General features: G+C 39.6%; 1 protein-coding gene across 2 annotated transcripts in view; it reads left to right on the plus strand.

Annotated features, from left to right (window-relative positions):
• LOC123775268 (uncharacterized) overlaps positions 1-8636 on the plus strand; it is a 28595-nt gene extending 19959 nt beyond the window's left edge. For both annotated transcript variants that reach the window (XM_045770254.2, XM_045770255.2), the window contains exons 5-6: positions 10-100; positions 5172-8636. In XM_045770254.2, the coding sequence (XP_045626210.1) occupies positions 10-100; positions 5172-5259 (179 nt within the window). In that variant the 3' untranslated portion in view covers positions 5260-8636. The remainder of the gene's footprint in view (positions 1-9; positions 101-5171) is intronic.
• The last annotated feature ends 8960 nt before the right edge of the window (positions 8637-17596 follow it).

The following is a 17596-nucleotide window of genomic DNA, read 5'->3' on the forward strand; positions in this document are numbered from 1 at the left end:
CTTTTGCAGAGGAGCGGATTGCAGTGACTATGGGCCGAATTTTTGCCTCCTTTGTATTTAACTTAGACAAGATTGACAGTGCTGTGGCGGACGGAATCAGGTGAGTCATACAGATATCCTGAACGGGACATCGTTGTTTATTTATTTCATTTCACCATTAATAATTAATCTTTAAATAAATTTACATTGAGGGTTTCTGTTCATAAATATGGAATAGGTAAATACAGTATAACAAGAATGGTTTTAAAGTTCTTGCAACTTGAGGTCATAATCACTAACAAAATCTTACTTTCTTTGCTTCCATTTTGGATCATTTTTAAGCTGAAATATTTACTAGTAATATGAATTTTTGTAACTTATTCAATAATTGAACTTTGCATAAAAAACAGTATCCATAACATTAATTTAATGTTGGCAGTCAACAAGTTAGTAATTGTCAAAAGAAGGCCCCAAACCGGGAGGGCTATGTAGTACCACCAAATGTGCGGAGTAATCAGAGGGCGCTAAATATCACCAAAGATGCCAATACGAGAACAGAAACGCATAAGGTGAACGATATCAAAAGTATCCGATTCACCAAGAATTCTATCGAGGGACAATTGACCGCAAGGAACGGTCAGAAAGCAAGAAACACGCTCGTCCTGGAAGCCAGGACATTTAAGAAGAATGTGCACGACCGTAGGAGGAACAATGCAGTTTGGACAATAAGAAGCAGGGCGGCGCTCCATCAAGTGACCGTGAGTTAAACGTGTATGGCCAATACATAATCTAGCCAGAGCCATTTCCCACCGCCGGTTACGGTGTTAGGAGGAAGCCCACAGGGACACACGACTCTTACGAGTATGCAGTTTGTTTCCAGTAACAGAAGACCAACAACCTTGCCAACGGGCAAGGATGGAGGAATGAATAACTGCGTAAAAGTCGGAATAAGGAATACCTTTACGGGAGATGGGACAAATGTGGATAGCTTTCTTAGCGGCAACATCCGCACACTCATTTAAAAGAGACACCAACATGGCTGAGAACCCAGCAAAACTCTACCGACTTAAATTTACTGGAGATAAGAAACAGCCAATGTTGAATCTCGATGACCATTGGGTGGACCGGATTAAAGGACCCCAAAGCCATGAGGGCACTACGAGAATCAACTACCCCCACAAAGGAGGATTGACAACGAGAAAGCAGGAGACAAAGAGCATAGAGAATAGCATAACGTTCTGCTGTGAAGATGCTAACCTCCGGAGGAAGGCGACACATATAAGTGTGGTCAGGAAAAAAACAGAGTAGCCCACACCGTCAGCAGACTTAGACCCATCAGTGAAGATGGAAATGAAGTGGGAGTGCGAAGGAAAGTGCTCAAGGAAAAGGCGTTTCAGAACTGTAGGAGGGGTAAAAGCTTTAGTGATGCAGGTCAGAGAAGTACAAAATTTGGGAAGGGGGACCCTCTACAGGGGCAAGGACGGAACAACACGAGGAGAAACATTGGTAATACGAACCAAAAGAGAATCTTGTAAGCAAGACAAATGGACAGAAAGAGGAAGGTGATGAAGAGGAACAGGAACTACAGGAGGGGTAAAAGTCAAAGCATGATAGAGGCGAGAGTGAGGATGCTGTAAGGACCGTGCAAGATAGCGAAGACAGTAGCGATCACGACGGTCCTGGAGAGATAGGAAGCCAGTGTCAGCGTACAAACTGAGGGTAGGAGTTGAACGAAAGGCACCAGAGCTGAGGCGCAACCGAGTATGGTGCAAAGGATCAAGACAGCAAAGAATAGGAGAAGCACAAGAGTATGCAGGGCAACCATAATCGAGTTTAGATAGAACGAGAGAGGAGTTCAAATAGAGGAGCGTGCACCTATCCGCTCCCTAAGAAGTATGGGACAAAACCTTAAGTAGGTTAAGGGCCTTAGAGCATTCAATTCGGAGGTAAGAGATATGGGGCGACCAAGACAAACGAGTGTCTTGCCCATAGAATAGCCCCAAAAGTTTGAGTAAAAGTCATAGCATAAGTCTTAGTTGCAGAGAACTTGAAGCCCAAGACGACACGGCATCAATCGCAAATTGAAGCCGCCATTGAAGGAGAGGCGAATCATCACCTCGACAGCAAAGAGTAAGATCGTCGACATAAAGAGCGGAGAAGATGCCAGAAGGAAGGGAGGAAAGAAGACCATTGAGGGCAACCAGAAAAAGAGTAGTTCTCAGAACACTACCTTGAGGTACACCTTCGTATTGCCGAAAAGAGGCAGAGAGAGCGGTACCAAGCCTGACTCGAAAGGAACGACGAGAGAGGAAGCTTTGGAGGAAGAGAGGGAGATTACCACGAAGGCCAAAAGAATGAAGTTGGGACAGAATATGGTATCTCCAGGTTGTGTCATCAGCCTTTTTCAGGTCAAAAAGGACAGTAACAACGGAGGTCTTCACAGCAAAAGCAGTACGAATATAGACCTCCAAGTTCACCAGGACATCAGTTGTGCTACAGCACTTGCAAAAACCAAATTGAGAAGGAGAGAGGTGGTGATGGTGTTCCAAGAACCACATCAGACTAATTTTTACCATACACTTAAAGAGTTTGCAGACACAACTCGTGAGGGCAACAGGGCAGAAGTCCTTAGGGGATGTCCTGAGAGACCCCGGTTTCTGAATAGGAAGTACAACGGCATCGAGCCAGTCCTCAGGGACTGACGACGACTCCCAGACCTGGTTATACAGACTCAGTAAATACCGAGACGTGCAAGGAGGGAGATGGCGAAGTATCTCATAATGTCATCCAAGCCCGCTGCCGTAGAACTGCAGAGGGCCAGGGCAGACTGAAGTTCAGAGAGAGAGAAAGGATCATTATAGGGAAGGCGGAGATGAGTGCGGAAATCTAAGGGATGAGATTCAAGAACGGGCTTACGAAGAAGGAAGGATTGATGAAGATGAGAACCAGAGCTAACAGAAGAAAAGTGGGAACCCAGTTCGGTCACGACTTGCACTGGGTCCGCCACAAGAATACCACAGAGGTGAAGAACTGGCGAGATATCTGGAACGAACTTACCTGCAATCTTGCAGATCTTCTTCCATATCTGCGGTAGAGGAGTATCGGACGTAATGGTGGAAACGCAAGATTTCCAACTCTCACGCGTAGCTGTACGGATGGTCCTACGGGCCACCGCACTTACTTTCTGAAACAAAATAAAAGAATCGGCTGTCTGTTGGCGTTGGTGTTTCTTCCAGGCTGCACGCTTACAGCGGACAGCCCGAGCACAGTCCGCACTCCACCAAGGAACGCACTTCCGCGTGCCCCGGGAGGAAGAGCGAGGAATAGAGCGGAGGGTAGCATCGAAGATGGTGTCATGAAAATGGAGGAGGGCGCGAGGAAGAGGCAGAGAGGAGGTCAGAGAGAGTAGCACGGAGGGTGAATAGGTTCCAGTCAGCTTTGGCAAACTGCCACCTAGGGAAGGAGAGGGGAGGGTGAAAAGAGAAAAAGGAAATAAGGATGGGGAAATGGTCACTGTTATGGAGGTCATCAAGAACCCGCCACGTGAGATCTAAGTAAAGGGACAACGAGCAGAGAGAAAGATCAAGACAGGAAAGGGTGCAAGTTCGAGAGTCCACATGGGTGGGCTCACCAGAATTCAGAAGAGACAGGGAAGAAGAGAGGACAAACAGTTCGAGAAGGCGGCCTCAGGTGTTTGTCAGAACATCACCCCAGAGGGTATGTCGACAGTTGAAATCACTCAACAGGAGTACTGGCTCTAGCAAGGAGTCCAGGAGGTGCTTAAGATCAGGAAGGGAAAGCGGGACATTTGGGGAGAGATAAATGGAACAGACTGTATACCATTTACTCACAAAAACACGGGCATCAGAACAATGGATAAGCAAGCGATGGAAACAGTAGTGGGACGAAGGGAATATCAGTATGAATCAAGAGAGCAGTAGAGTTATGGGCCCCAGCAAGAGCTGGGGGGGGGAGAAAGAAAAGAATAACGACGAAAGTGACCAGGGCGAGCACCAAGCATCGGTTCCTGGAGACAAACACAAAGTGGTGAAAACTGTGTAATCGGGGGCTACAGAGCCCGGTCTTCCAACACAATCCGACTCTAGGGCTTGGTCGCCCACCCCATGAGCCTGAGAAGTCATAAGAGGAACAGTATTCAGCGACATCGAATCGAGAGGTAATATTTTCATTCACGAATGTCGCCCCGTACCTACCACGGAGCCACAATTAGAGGCAGGACATCCAACAAGAGACATGTTGCCGATCTTGCTGGGGCCCCCTTTTAGGGGTGCTTCGTGAGTATACGCCCCACAAACGCCACCTTAAGAACCGTCAGTCCGTCGAGATCGGGTTCAGTGATGAAAGGAGGATTGACAATTGAAGGGTCCCCTCGCTTGAGAAGTTGAGTACTACAGTTCTACGGGTGCAAGAGTATGCCTCCTCAAACACCCGGGCATCAAAACAAAAGAAGGCCGAAAGAATAATTAAAGCAGGCAAAAGGTCGGCGGGAAATGACAATTAAAAAGAAGAGGGGAAGAGAAAAACGAAAATAAGGAAAAGTCGTCCAGCAGAATTTGTGAGGGCAGCAAGAACATACGGCCACAAAAGGACAGAGGACCGTCCCATGGAGCATCACACTCCAGCAGCCACCCACCAAGCCCCCTCACGACAACAACGGGCCGGACAGGGAGGGTGTGGCAGTCAACAAAGATGCCAATATAAATATTACACCGTGGCATACCATCAACATTATTTTACTTGTGAGCTTCTTGAAGTGTAATGATATACCAAAAAAAAATTGATATGCAGTACAGTATATGTATACTGTACATTGTGGCAGTAAGGAAGGAGTGGATCAAGATGAGAGGTGCACTTCATATTGCATTATCATCATGCCTAACTTGTTCTCTTACTGTCTGCAGTGTGTTACATGTGCCAGTACTTATATTCTTGGTGTCTGATTCAGTATAAATTTTTTAAATAGCTTTGACTCTAAATTGTACATTGCTCTACATAATTTGTATTTTTTCTGCTACATCGAGTACATATGTGTTTAACCCCTAAACCTACTTTAATTTGTATTACTGTATATTTTTCATATTCAATTAATTTAAAATATATCTTATGGAGGTTATCTAATCACATGTGAGGTATATATTCTTTGTTCATAATGAAAATATTTTTCATTTCAGGCAAGCTTCCAGTACATCACCTGGTATTTCCTTGACTCCAGTACGTACTCGTCCATCAGAGGAAAATGAAATTGGAAAAATTGCCTGAGCATACAGTACTTACTGCTAAATACATGCAGGATGCAAACTCCTGAAACATTAAATAAATAGTTTCATATAACTTTTTATTTACATGTTAACTGGCAATTATTAAGTTAAAACTACACATTTCTAGCTACACTGATTATGTCTCCCATTTCCTTTCATCAAAGGGGTGGTACATAAAATAGTTATCTGGACTTAGTGTTTGCTTCGCAATAGATATGTTATAGGTTCAAACCCTGTGCTGGCTGTCCAGCATAAGGAATCTGAATCATGTTAATATATATATATTTTTAAATAAACTATTATTATTTTTCATGAAAATCTGCATAGGATACCCTCAGGTATAACAGAGACGTGTGCATAGAACAGACCCCTAGACTCCTCGTTACTTGGGATTATATTTTTACGCCCAGATAAAAGCCAACTAGTTTCTCGTTAAGAATCTCCAGCAATATTCTCATCATTGAGGCTATAATATATATACAGTACAGTGGTACCTTTGTTTACTATCGTAATCCGTTACCAGAGACGTGTCATCAACCAAAACGAATTTTCCTATAAGAAATAATGTAAATTCAATTAATCCGTTCCACACCCCCAAAAATATTAACTTAACACATATTATACCAAATAACACTCATTTTGTACTAGCTACAATACAGTATGTATATCTTACCTTGAATGTGGACTCTTGTTGGCATATGGAAGATGGTGAGGAAGAGAGGTGTTGGTGTTTGGAAGGGGAGTCAGGCACTGATGATTTTTCTGGAGTACTCTCTCCTACGCTTTGCCTGGATACCATTAGGACCTGCTTGTGGCTCACTGCTTGTTTTCTCACTAAACCTGTCTAGCGGCACTTGTTTTTCCTTACGTTGTAACACCTGTCTGAAGTGAGACATCACATAATCATTAAAAGCTTAACATAAAGGCCTGCAACAGCTTGATTTGGGTGACACTTTTCAGGAAAACTTTGCAATTCTTCCCATACTGGCCACATTTTCTTAATAAATGAGGACGGGACATCCTCTACTCAACATCAACAACCCTCATCCCATTTTCATGTCTATGAATGATCTCTTCTTTTTCCTCTTATCATCATCCTCACAACTATTTTCTTAGGTTGAACATTATCACTGACTTTCTTGGGACCCAAGGCATGATATATAATAAAAACTCTTATGTTAAAAAGGCAAAAAAAGCAGGCAAACAAACTGAGTGCGCCTCACCCTGTGCCCCCAGCACCATGCAGCTCGTTCGACCCATACGTGTACGAACAGACGTAGTCTTTCAAGTAAACCGTCGTACACCAATTCAAATTTTATGATGAATTTATATATATATATATATATAATAATAATAATAATAATAATTTTTATTTAGGCAAAGGTACATACATAAAGAGATTTTACAAAGTTTGTTGGCTTTATAGATAAGAGCTAGTACATACAATGCCTAAAGCCACTATTACGCAAAGCGTTTCGGGCAGAAACGGTATACGATTTAACATCGTATACCAAAAAATTTGTATTCTAGGGCAGTCGTCAACCGAGGTTCCACTGTATATAAAATTGTTAGGATCTATTATATCTTAAATTTTTATTATGTTCATCTTGATGTCATCTTTGTCTTCACACTTAATTATAACTTGCATAATGTACTTTTAGTGTCATGTATTATTGGAGTTTTTTTTTTTTAGCTACAGTACTATAATATTGTTTAAAATGGAATACGGAGGTAATGTTAAAGAATTGTATTCTGTAAGCACTCTCTAGCCAGTCTTTATTTTACCTTGCTAAAATGTTAAAAGTTTTTACGAAAGGGTTTAATAAAATATCACATGAGTAAAAATTCTGTATTAATGACTATCTGCCATAGAGGAACATTATTTGCCCCTTAATATCATAACACAAAATGAATTATACCCAATAGTTCCACAAACTTTACAGTACCACTATCGCGTAGTGACCAGGGAAACTTCCAAAGGTAATGTTAAAAACTTGTCTACAGTACATCAAAAGAATTGTAATTGACATACTTTTCTAATATGCTCAAATTCTATGCATTAAGATTTATGCATCTTACATGCTTTCTGAGATGCCACAACGCAAAGGAAAATGTCAAGGATAATGGAAGCCCTTACACCCTATGGTCAGAAAATATTTAGAGACGGCCCTTTAATATCTGATGCAATAAATATATTTGCTAACTTCTTCCAATACAGAAACATGTCAGAATAATTTATACAAAATAGTAACCTTTAAGTACAGTACAATGCAAAATAATTTAATTCTCTTAGTATAAATGCATTTTACTCTTATTAACAGAGTCCATGAAAAGCAGTTTTCACAGCTACTATCAGTATATGTGAAATCCACATTGTCAGATCTGACTAGAGGATGAATTGCACAAATTTTGTAATATCTTTGAAAACAAATTTAAGTCAAAGCAATATACAGAACTGGATTTATTTTATATTTAACATGCATTAATTTTTCTACACAATACAGTGAAGTCAAAGATTCAATCTTGTAAACATTGCATTCCTGTTTGTCACCAAATTCATTTAGTTAAGCCACTGAACACTTTATATGGGTTGTGCATGGTAAATATTTTGAGATTTAAGTTATACTGTAATCATTATACAATATATCAAGTTAAACTACAAAATAGTGAAGTGCATAGAACATAGGACACACATTGTGATGCTGTGCTATATAATTAAAACAGGTAATGGAAGATCAAATCAACATAACTTGCAATACCAACAGCAAACAATTCAAATGTAATACTGTGGATGTCTTCACAAGAGAGCTGTATGAATTATCATGTGCAGAAATATTGATATTTTTTATTCAAATATCTGCTGCCTTGGCAAAAATATTTAATTTACAATAGTTTTGATTACTCATATTCTGGATCTATTGGTGTGCCACCCTTGAAGTGAGAGGGGATGAGTGGATGGGCAGATTACTGCACATGAATGTTTATAATTATGTATTGTTTACATAAAAAACTGTGGGTTACATATCAATTCCACAATAAGGTTCAAGATCAAACATCACTACTGTATAGTGTGTGTGCCCTGCCCACCATGTGGCCCACTAAACACCTACTTTCCAGGTGTAAATTTATGAGTACAAAAACATACTGTAATAAAAATGTCTGTAATACAGCACGTCATCAAAAATGTGTTAAATGATTCTTGTTAATAATTCCCTATTTTGCTCTGTAATGTGCATATATCTGCCAAGCCATCTAAATTATTTTTGCTCAGTCTTACTAACAATGCATAAGGCACACAGCTGTCCAGTATCACAAATTCAAACCAATTTCGGTGAAAATTTTCATGGTAAATGCACATGATTAAATTTTATTTATTTATTTATGTCTCTCTCTAAGGCCATACTATAGACCCAGCTTTCAAGAGGAGCTAAATTGCCTTCTTTTCTGACAGGTAAGCATTTGATCAATAAATATATGGCTCTAACAAAGAATGTTTCCAATATGCTGCTTTATTGCTAACATAAGTTATATTAAAGATGAGGTAGTGTAAAATATTCTAAACAACCAGAATACTGAAGAATTATAAAATGACGGAAGACATGGAATATAAAATATTGTACACTATCTTTTTAAAGACGATTACGAAAATAAAAATTTACTGACTATTGATAAGCAATTTTAAATTACATTGGTTTGTAGGAATACATATTACTGTACAGTACTACCTTGTTTGACCAAGAGCTTTTACCATGACAGTGCCAGGGTTATCCATAAACACACACACATTCATCTTGCTTTTAGTCACTAATATCACATTTCTTTTGATAGCCAGATATAAATTGTAATAATTTGAACTTTGAATATGGTTTAGTGTCCTTTACTCATTTTGCAATCAAGTAAAAATATCTATGAATGCCCCAGCTGTGCACAAAACAGATCACAATCTATATTCATATTTAGATATACAGTACTGTACTGTAGTTTGTATGGCCAGTAATGCATGCACAGAATGTCACAATAACGTAGCTTAAAATTTATAATCCAGCCCCCCCCCCCACACACACATGAAAAGAAAGGAAATTTCATGCTTTGGTCAAACCTGGACTTTTACTAAATACTGTAGTGTCAATTGCTTTAGTTGGGCTAGGTCCAATTGATTAATATTAAGAAAATATTCTATAAATCTGGACTGGTATCGATAAAATATCTTAAATTTGCTGGACTAATTCTGAATTGGAAAATTCACTTAATGGAAATTCCCATCGCACAATACTAAATCCCATCCAGATGGTCAACAAACGGGATACATCTGTTCCACTGCCAACCAAGATTAAACCTTTCATCTATGTATAAAAACAACTTGTAAATAATACAGTTTAATATAATCATTATTCTAACAGATTGATCCTAATTATTATTATGACCCCACAAAATAAAATATACAAAATTCAATTCTATAATGAAATTCAAAGAAATATAAATAAATATTGATAATTAATGAATTTTTGCAATCAACTCATTTTCAAATAATTTCTTAATTACATAATTAATGACTTTTTGCAGTCACTTAGTCCCTTAATCTTCCCAAAGGTACTACAGTACAGGACAACATAGTTTACAAGTCTTCTTGTAACATGTTCTTCATGGTGGTTGGAGGCAAGAAATGACTGTGAAAGATGCATAACCTGGACACCAACTCTTACCAGTTACATAAAAGTTTAATAAGGAGGCAGTATAAAAACAATGCTAAGATGACATACAAAACATGAAGAATCGTAGTTTTAATGTTACTACATGATTTCATCTGATGTAATGTTGTGTGGATTTGTTTACTTTTTAACCATTAAACTGCATAACACATCAATAGCCGGGGTGAGTAACTGTCGCAGAATTGCGCACCACAGCTATTGATGTGTTTGAGTACCGCACAAGATTTAAAAAGTCCCGCGGCTACACAGGGTTCACATCAGCTTCCTCAGGGCTCTTGTAAACAGACGCCATTTTAAATAAAAAATCGTGGGCAACATTCCCGGGTGTGACAGCCTCAGTACTGAGTAAACAACCAAGACTGGCTTACATAGCATAAGCTAACAACTTGTTCAGCTTGTGACCACAGCATTGCCTAAAAATGTCAAATTATATACCTAACTGGTATTATTTAGCAATAATAATATTATAAAATACCTCTGACTGATAAAAATGACCAGGATTCTGATAATAGCAGGATTACATGCTACTGAATAATATTACTGCAAAAAAACAGAGAAAAAATCAGTCGAAGACATTGAAATAATTAGGTAATAATACAGTATCTTTGTGGCAACTCCTGCCTGACAGCTTGGGCAGAGCAGACTACCTCCGACGCTTGCTCTGTCAACGCCTCTTTTTTTTTTTTTTTTGCCCTGACTTCCCCGCCCTAGTGGGGCCAAAATATGCCACCTACGATTTTTATATTATTTTTCCCTTGATCAGGGAACACAAATGAACACTTCTATAAGACAATTTTTTTTTTAATTTCTTGTGCCTGGGTGTGTTACAGGCTATAATTACAAGAGCAGCACAGGGATTAAGGCTTATACTCTCTCACTGAAGAGAGAGATCTGTTTAGAGCAAACATAGGCTTATCTCTATAAAATATTATGGCTTAATTACATCTCCAGATACCATTTATAACTTGTGTAAGGTTGAGCCATTGCATCTGCCTATTTTTTCTAGTGCACTATAGCTACATGGTGGTTGATTGAAAATATATTTTGTGTTTGTACACCAGTAACAAGGTGGGACAGTCAGTGTAACATTTGTTTAACATTTCTCTTGGTCTTCACCATAAAATTAGCCACTTCATAAGGCTAGTACAGTATTTTCTTATAGTAATGACCTGCAAGATGCATATTTATGTTGTCAGTATAATGTAGGTACCATAACAATATCAGTGAAAATGAACATATTATTAATGTAATAATTACAAATAATTGTTAAACTTAGAATTAACTAGGAAGTCTCAACACATGCAAAATTGTGTAATTACAGTACTGCAGTGTTTATTTAGAAAATGCACTTTTTGTATACTATGTCATCTGTAATTCTATAAACCATACATTTTTTAACAGAAGAAATATTAAAGTGGGAAGGATTTAGAAATTTCTGTAAAGTAGTGTACAAAGGGTCACATGTTTAATCCTAAGCTGCTTTTAAAATACTGTATAAATAAAAATATAAAAATCAAGAGTTGAATGTAATGAAATGCCCCTTTAAGTGGGCCCCCACTGACACCAATAAATCTTAACCAAACATACCAGACCTCGGTAGATCTGTCATCTACTGGAAGCCAAGACTAGAATCTAGCTCGCCAAGATGAGGGAAGCAGATCAGAGATCAACCACAAAACTGGCAAGTACCCATCAGGAAGCAACAAAACCAGTGACTGCTTGAAGGAAATAAAGTTCCCCTAGGTAAACAAGGCAAACAATAATTACAGCAGTGTAAATAACCTGAACAACAGATCTTAATTGTGGAGCTCAAGGTCTTAATGAGTTAATTTCCCTTTAATTTGAAAGACTGTCTTGTCCCTATCAACACCACCCATAGGGAAGGATAAAACTCGTGCACTGCCCAGAAGTGAGGTGAATCAAGAAGAGTGAGCTCAATCTCTTGAAGCAGGTATATGTGGTGGGGTATTTGGTACTGCAAGCCCACCCAAGGGAAGGTAATAAATTGAAATGGAATGATAGGACACATATTGGGTGGCATAAATGCAAACAAAGTACGAACAAAAACAACGGTTCCCCTGGCTGAACTATTATTCCAGGGAAAACCAGCACCACTTATTTTTTTTTTTTTTTTTTTTTGAGATATATACAAGAGTTGTTACATTCTTGTACAGCCACTAGTACGCGTAGCGTTTCGGGCAGGTCCCTGGAATACAATCCCCTGCCGCGAAGAATCGTTTTTTCATCCAAGTACACATTTTACTGTTGCGTTAAACAGCGGCTACAGTTGAGGAATTGCGCCCAGTAAATCCTCCCCGGCCAGGATACGAACCCATGACATAGCGCTCGCGGAACGCCAGGCGAGTGTCTTACCACTACACCACGGAGACTGCTTGGCTGAAAGCGAGAAGCAGGTGACGAGCCCAGCAGGGACTACAGGTGCTAGACTGGTGACATTAGGTGAGAGTGAGGGGACAGGCTGGCTGAAAGACCTCAGATAATCTGAACTGAATCTAGATGTCTAACATCCTTCAAGCAGTCACTTGTTTTGTTGTGCCTAGGTGCTTTGGCGGAGTTTTCCCCAATTTTGTTGATCTACGATTCCTTTGCCTTGTAGGGCGAGCCAGATTCTGGTGTTGGCTTAAAGCTTGGTAGCACCAGAGCTAAGCTTGAGGATCTACAGAAGAGTTATTCCCAGAAAAAAAAAATCTTAGTTCTGGTATTATATCTGTACTAACTTATAAAAAGTAAGTTTTGCTTGAGACTACACAACATATATAGTATACAGTTGATATACATAGTTTTATAACTCATGTTGTATACAGTATTTATATAAAACATAGCACAAATTTTATCTAATGCAGCACCAAACTAAAAACACTGAAGAGAGAATTATTTTGGTTCTCTCTGAAAAGAGAGAATTTTTTATTTTCTTTAATACTTAATTAAACAGCACATAAAATGCTGACAACAAAGAAATACCCAAGTTGAGAGTCAACTCTTAACAATTTGCCTGCTGCTACAATTAGAAAAAGCACACTGCATTTTCTCCTGTGCCTCGCCTTTCGCTGCCACACACCCACCACACACAAATTCCAGCCAGTTTGTCTTGTCATGATGCTTAAGAGAAAATACATATTGTTGTGTTTGCTGTGTGCTTTACTTACCCTTCAGTCTGGCTATGATCATAGGTTTACTATGCTAGTGACCACAGTACACCAGACATAAGGCATGCCAAAGATACAATATGCCTTTTACACACCAAGCAAGGTTATTTGCATAATTCTCTAAGTACAAATTGTTTACATATAAAAATACACATTACATCACACATCTTAACACTGCTAACATTCAACAGTGTTTCTATACACCTAATGTTCAAAGGATTTTTGTTTAACTTAAAATCTTTGAACATTGAATCTGACAATATTGCAAACTATTTTGCTCAAAAACTCATAAATCAATAGATGATCCTGTAATTTACATTTATCATGGAACAGGGTAAACCAAAATATTAACTTTCATTTATTACTTATGGGTTTTCTACTTTACTATCAGCCATGATATTGTGAAATCCTACAAAATAGTTTATTTGTAAATAAAGACCAATAAATAATCAACCGTCTTAGGAAAAGAAAACTCGACTTTTCATATCATTTATTGCAATTGTTAGGAGAGGGGAAAATAGAAAGATTAGTTAAGGTATTAAATAAACTATGTTTGATAAGATAAAAAATGTGTCTTATGCATAAAAAAACCAGCGTTGAATGTAATGAAACGCCATTTTCTGGGCGAGCCCAGGAGGCTCTCTGAAGGTATCCAAACTGATATGTGCTATATTAGTTTGGGGTCATTAGTCACAGGGGTACTTTTGCCTACTGGGGGACCAAGAACCAGAACCTGGCCCACTCAGAGAGGTGCAGGGAGCAATGGCCTATGAGCACTTTACATTTAAAGTACCGGGTATGTCATAATTGCCATCGAATCGGGGAGGACACCCAGAAAGATAGGTGAAACAAAACAGACCACAATCTGGTGAAAATTGTGACCTACCCCAGAAAAGAGCAAAAGAACTCGCCCAGAAAGAAAACAAACAAGCAATACTTCATCCAACTAGCACTGCCACTCATTAGTGCTATCCCTTCCCCGAAGGGTAAAGGCGGAGCCCGCTGCCCACCACCCCCAGTTCTTGAATGATGAAAACCGCTGACCGGAGGGGAGGGAGGGTGGCGTTTCATTACATTCAACGCTGGTTTTCTGTGTGGAGCCCTGTCTGCTCCCTGAAGCTAACTACCCGCAGACAAGTAAAAAACCTGGCCCATTGCAATAAGGAGAATCCAGCATGCAATGCAGCTGCTGCCTGATCCCTGATATCAACAGACAAGGAATAAATAAATTGAAGTACAAGCGATAAACAAGTCCTGCAAGACTTTGGGTTGTAGGTGTGCCCGACCCAACAGGCAGCATGATGGAGGCAGTACGGATAATCGTCACTCTGAGGCAGGAATGATGACCAACCTTCAACTTTGCTCAGGGCGAGAGTGGACTCGGAAGAAGTATTCATGGTACCACCGAGCCCAAGGGTTTTCCAGGGCCCGCAGGGTGAATCAGCTCTATGGAAAGCCCAGGAACTGGGGCCAGCCAAGCTGGTAGAACCCTGATAGCAGGCAAACTAACCACCAGTAGCAGCTGTGAAACCTCGGGGGTAACAGGAGGACTACCAACACAACTTAGGCTAGCCTAACAAGAAGCTAGGCAGACCACCTCTATCCACGAAAGGTAAAAATGCCAAAAAAGAAAAAACAAAGCCCCTGAACACACAGAACAAATAAACTGGCATTCAGAGAGAAACATCGACTGCTGCATTGAAGTAAAGCGAGCTGCACCAGAAGCAGTGTGCCCCTTCCAGCCAACAACACTCCCCTACCTGGGGCAAGACGGAGAGCCCCAGACCCCCGACGTACCCCAAGGGTGAAGACAATTACAAGTGACGAAATCCTCAAATGGGGAGTGATTCCCGAATGCCCAGGGGAGAAAACCCTGATACGCAAGGGCAGTACTTACAGGGCACCTAGGGAAGGTCACCCTAGGCGCATGCTGCTCCTGTACACTAAAACATCTGACCACTACACCACACACAGCTGGAACAGCCACACAGGGCAAAAATCCAGAGCAGGAACTTGAGGCAGGAGTGACTGATCTGACCGCCAGCACATCAGTTCAAGAACTGGGGTGGTGGGCCGTCAGATCCGTCACCTCTGGCTTTAAGTTCCTGCTCTGGATTTTTGTGCTGTGTGGCTGTTCCAGCTCAAATCCTTATCCTGACCCCTTCCAAGTGCTACAGTCATAATGACTTAGCACTCTTCCCTGATAACTCTCTCCCTCCCTCAATCCACTTTTTTTTGGAGGGGGAGGTGGGGGGAGGGGGGGGGGGAACTAGTAGGAGTGTTAGTTGGATGAAGTGTTGCTTATTTGTTTTCTTTCTGGGGGAGTTCTTTTGCTCTTTTTTGACATAGGTCACAATTTTCACTAGATTGTGGTCTGTTTTGTTTCACCTAACTTTCTGGGTGTCCTCCCTGGTCGATGGCAATTATGTTATGACATACCCGGTACTTTAAATGTAAAGTGCTCATAGGCCATTGCTCCCTGCACCTCTCTGAAGGGATCAGGTTCTGGCTCTTCGTCCCCCGGTAGGCAAAAGGACTCCTGTGACTGATGACCCCAAACTAATATAGCACATATCAGTTTGGATAGCTTCAGGGAGCCTCCAGGGCTCCCCACAGAAAAGTATTATACAATAAACACTAACACATTTATACAAGAAAAATAAAGTACCTGTAAACCATATTTAAATATTGCCTCACTTAAAAAATAAACAGTAAAAGAGGCTAGAATAATCATTGTTCCATAATGTTTACCAAAGGCTTGAATGGAATTGAACATTTTGAGAACAAATGTTTAATTTTAACTGCCATACTTTTTAATTAACAATTCACTTCCTATAGAAGAATGGTAACAAGGCAAAATGTCAAATATTATTATGCAAATTTACCAGCATAATTATTATGCAAATATATCAACTGTCTCCCATATAAATTATATTGAGTGAGATTCTCAACATTTGGTTATCTTAACAAAATACAGTTCTGAGAATTATTGATACAGTAGTAAGTCTAATGTAAAACATTTGCACAACAAGATTTCCTGGAAATAGTCCTGTTATGGGAAAACTAAATGCTAAATCTAAACAAAGTATTTATAGATTTCTTTAACAAATCAAACAATAGCCATATAAAGTGAAAGGCACAGAAAACTAAATTAAATAATGTAGTTTGGTGACGAGAGCGTGACTGAGAAAGTTGACTCGGGGTTCGCGTATCTTACAACACATACAGTTTAAGGGCAGAATTATTCCAATTCCATTATTCCAAGAACTATCCTGGAATAATGGAATTGTTCTATTATTCTGGTCAACTGCTGGTCCCCTGGAATAATAATTCCAGGGGACCAGCAGTCCCCTGGAATTATTATTCCAAACTGCTTGAAGACAGCAAAGTGCTGACAATGACGAAGAAAAATGTCAGGACGAGGGCAGATGTTTTTGTAAATAAAAATTGGCTTGTCTGGGCTGAATGAACTCTAACAGGTGTGACGGGTTAAGCCCGTGATGCAAGGCAAGTTGTTGGGGGATTGTGTGTCACAAATCTGTTCAATGGTGTTGCAGTGTTTGATGGCTGCAGATACACTGTACAATCGCCTTATGTTGTTGTCTTCTTGGATGCCGAGTAAAGCATCCCTGAAGTTCAGTGAAACTAGAGGGAGGAAGTGTGGGTAACTCAGCACATTGTGCGAGTACAGGTGGTGTATTAAGTACGGGGGGGTGTATGATAAAGGTAGAGATGTAGGGGGGAGTGATAAGAATGTAATGATAAAAAGGGAGAGGCAGAGAGTAATAATGTCACTATAGCTATCTGGACATTACTGTGTTTATATACAGTATTATACAATGGAACCTCAGAAATTCAACCTACATTATAAATCTTAATAATTCTGAAACAATTAGCTACACAATAACGTTTGGAACTACAGAACTGGGGACTTTTAACTTTCAAACTTGTAAAAAGTCTGCACTGTCATGATACTAGCCTAATATATTTTAAAATTTACTAAGATTCTTATGCATTTTAGTATATACAGTATCAGTAAAAAAAAAAAAAAAGTCAATATTTGTTTAATATATAACTGTTGTACTGCATTTGTGCCTATGTACACTACTTTACTTTTTATACTTGTGTTTTTAAAGTACAGTACTGTTAAACAATAAATCTAGATATTAAAGAAGAAAGCCTAAATGGTTGATACCCTCAGTAATTATTATTCGAAATTGGCGTTTTATGTAATATGCAGTATACCCATACATATTCACTCATATAAAACATAATTATAAAAATTTGAAGAGTACCTATCAAGTAGTGAGCAGCAACTAGGTGGCAACTGAGGCTGGTGGATGGGTGGTGAGGAAGAAGCAGTGTGTGTGTAATTACCTAAGTGTGGTTACAGGATGAGAGCTACGCTTGTGGTGTTCCGTCTTCCCAGTACTCTCATACAACACTGAAACTACTGAAGGTT

The sequence above is a fragment of the Procambarus clarkii genome, chromosome 70 (assembly GCF_040958095.1).
Source record: "Procambarus clarkii isolate CNS0578487 chromosome 70, FALCON_Pclarkii_2.0, whole genome shotgun sequence".
NCBI classification, from domain to species: domain Eukaryota; kingdom Metazoa; phylum Arthropoda; class Malacostraca; order Decapoda; family Cambaridae; genus Procambarus; species Procambarus clarkii.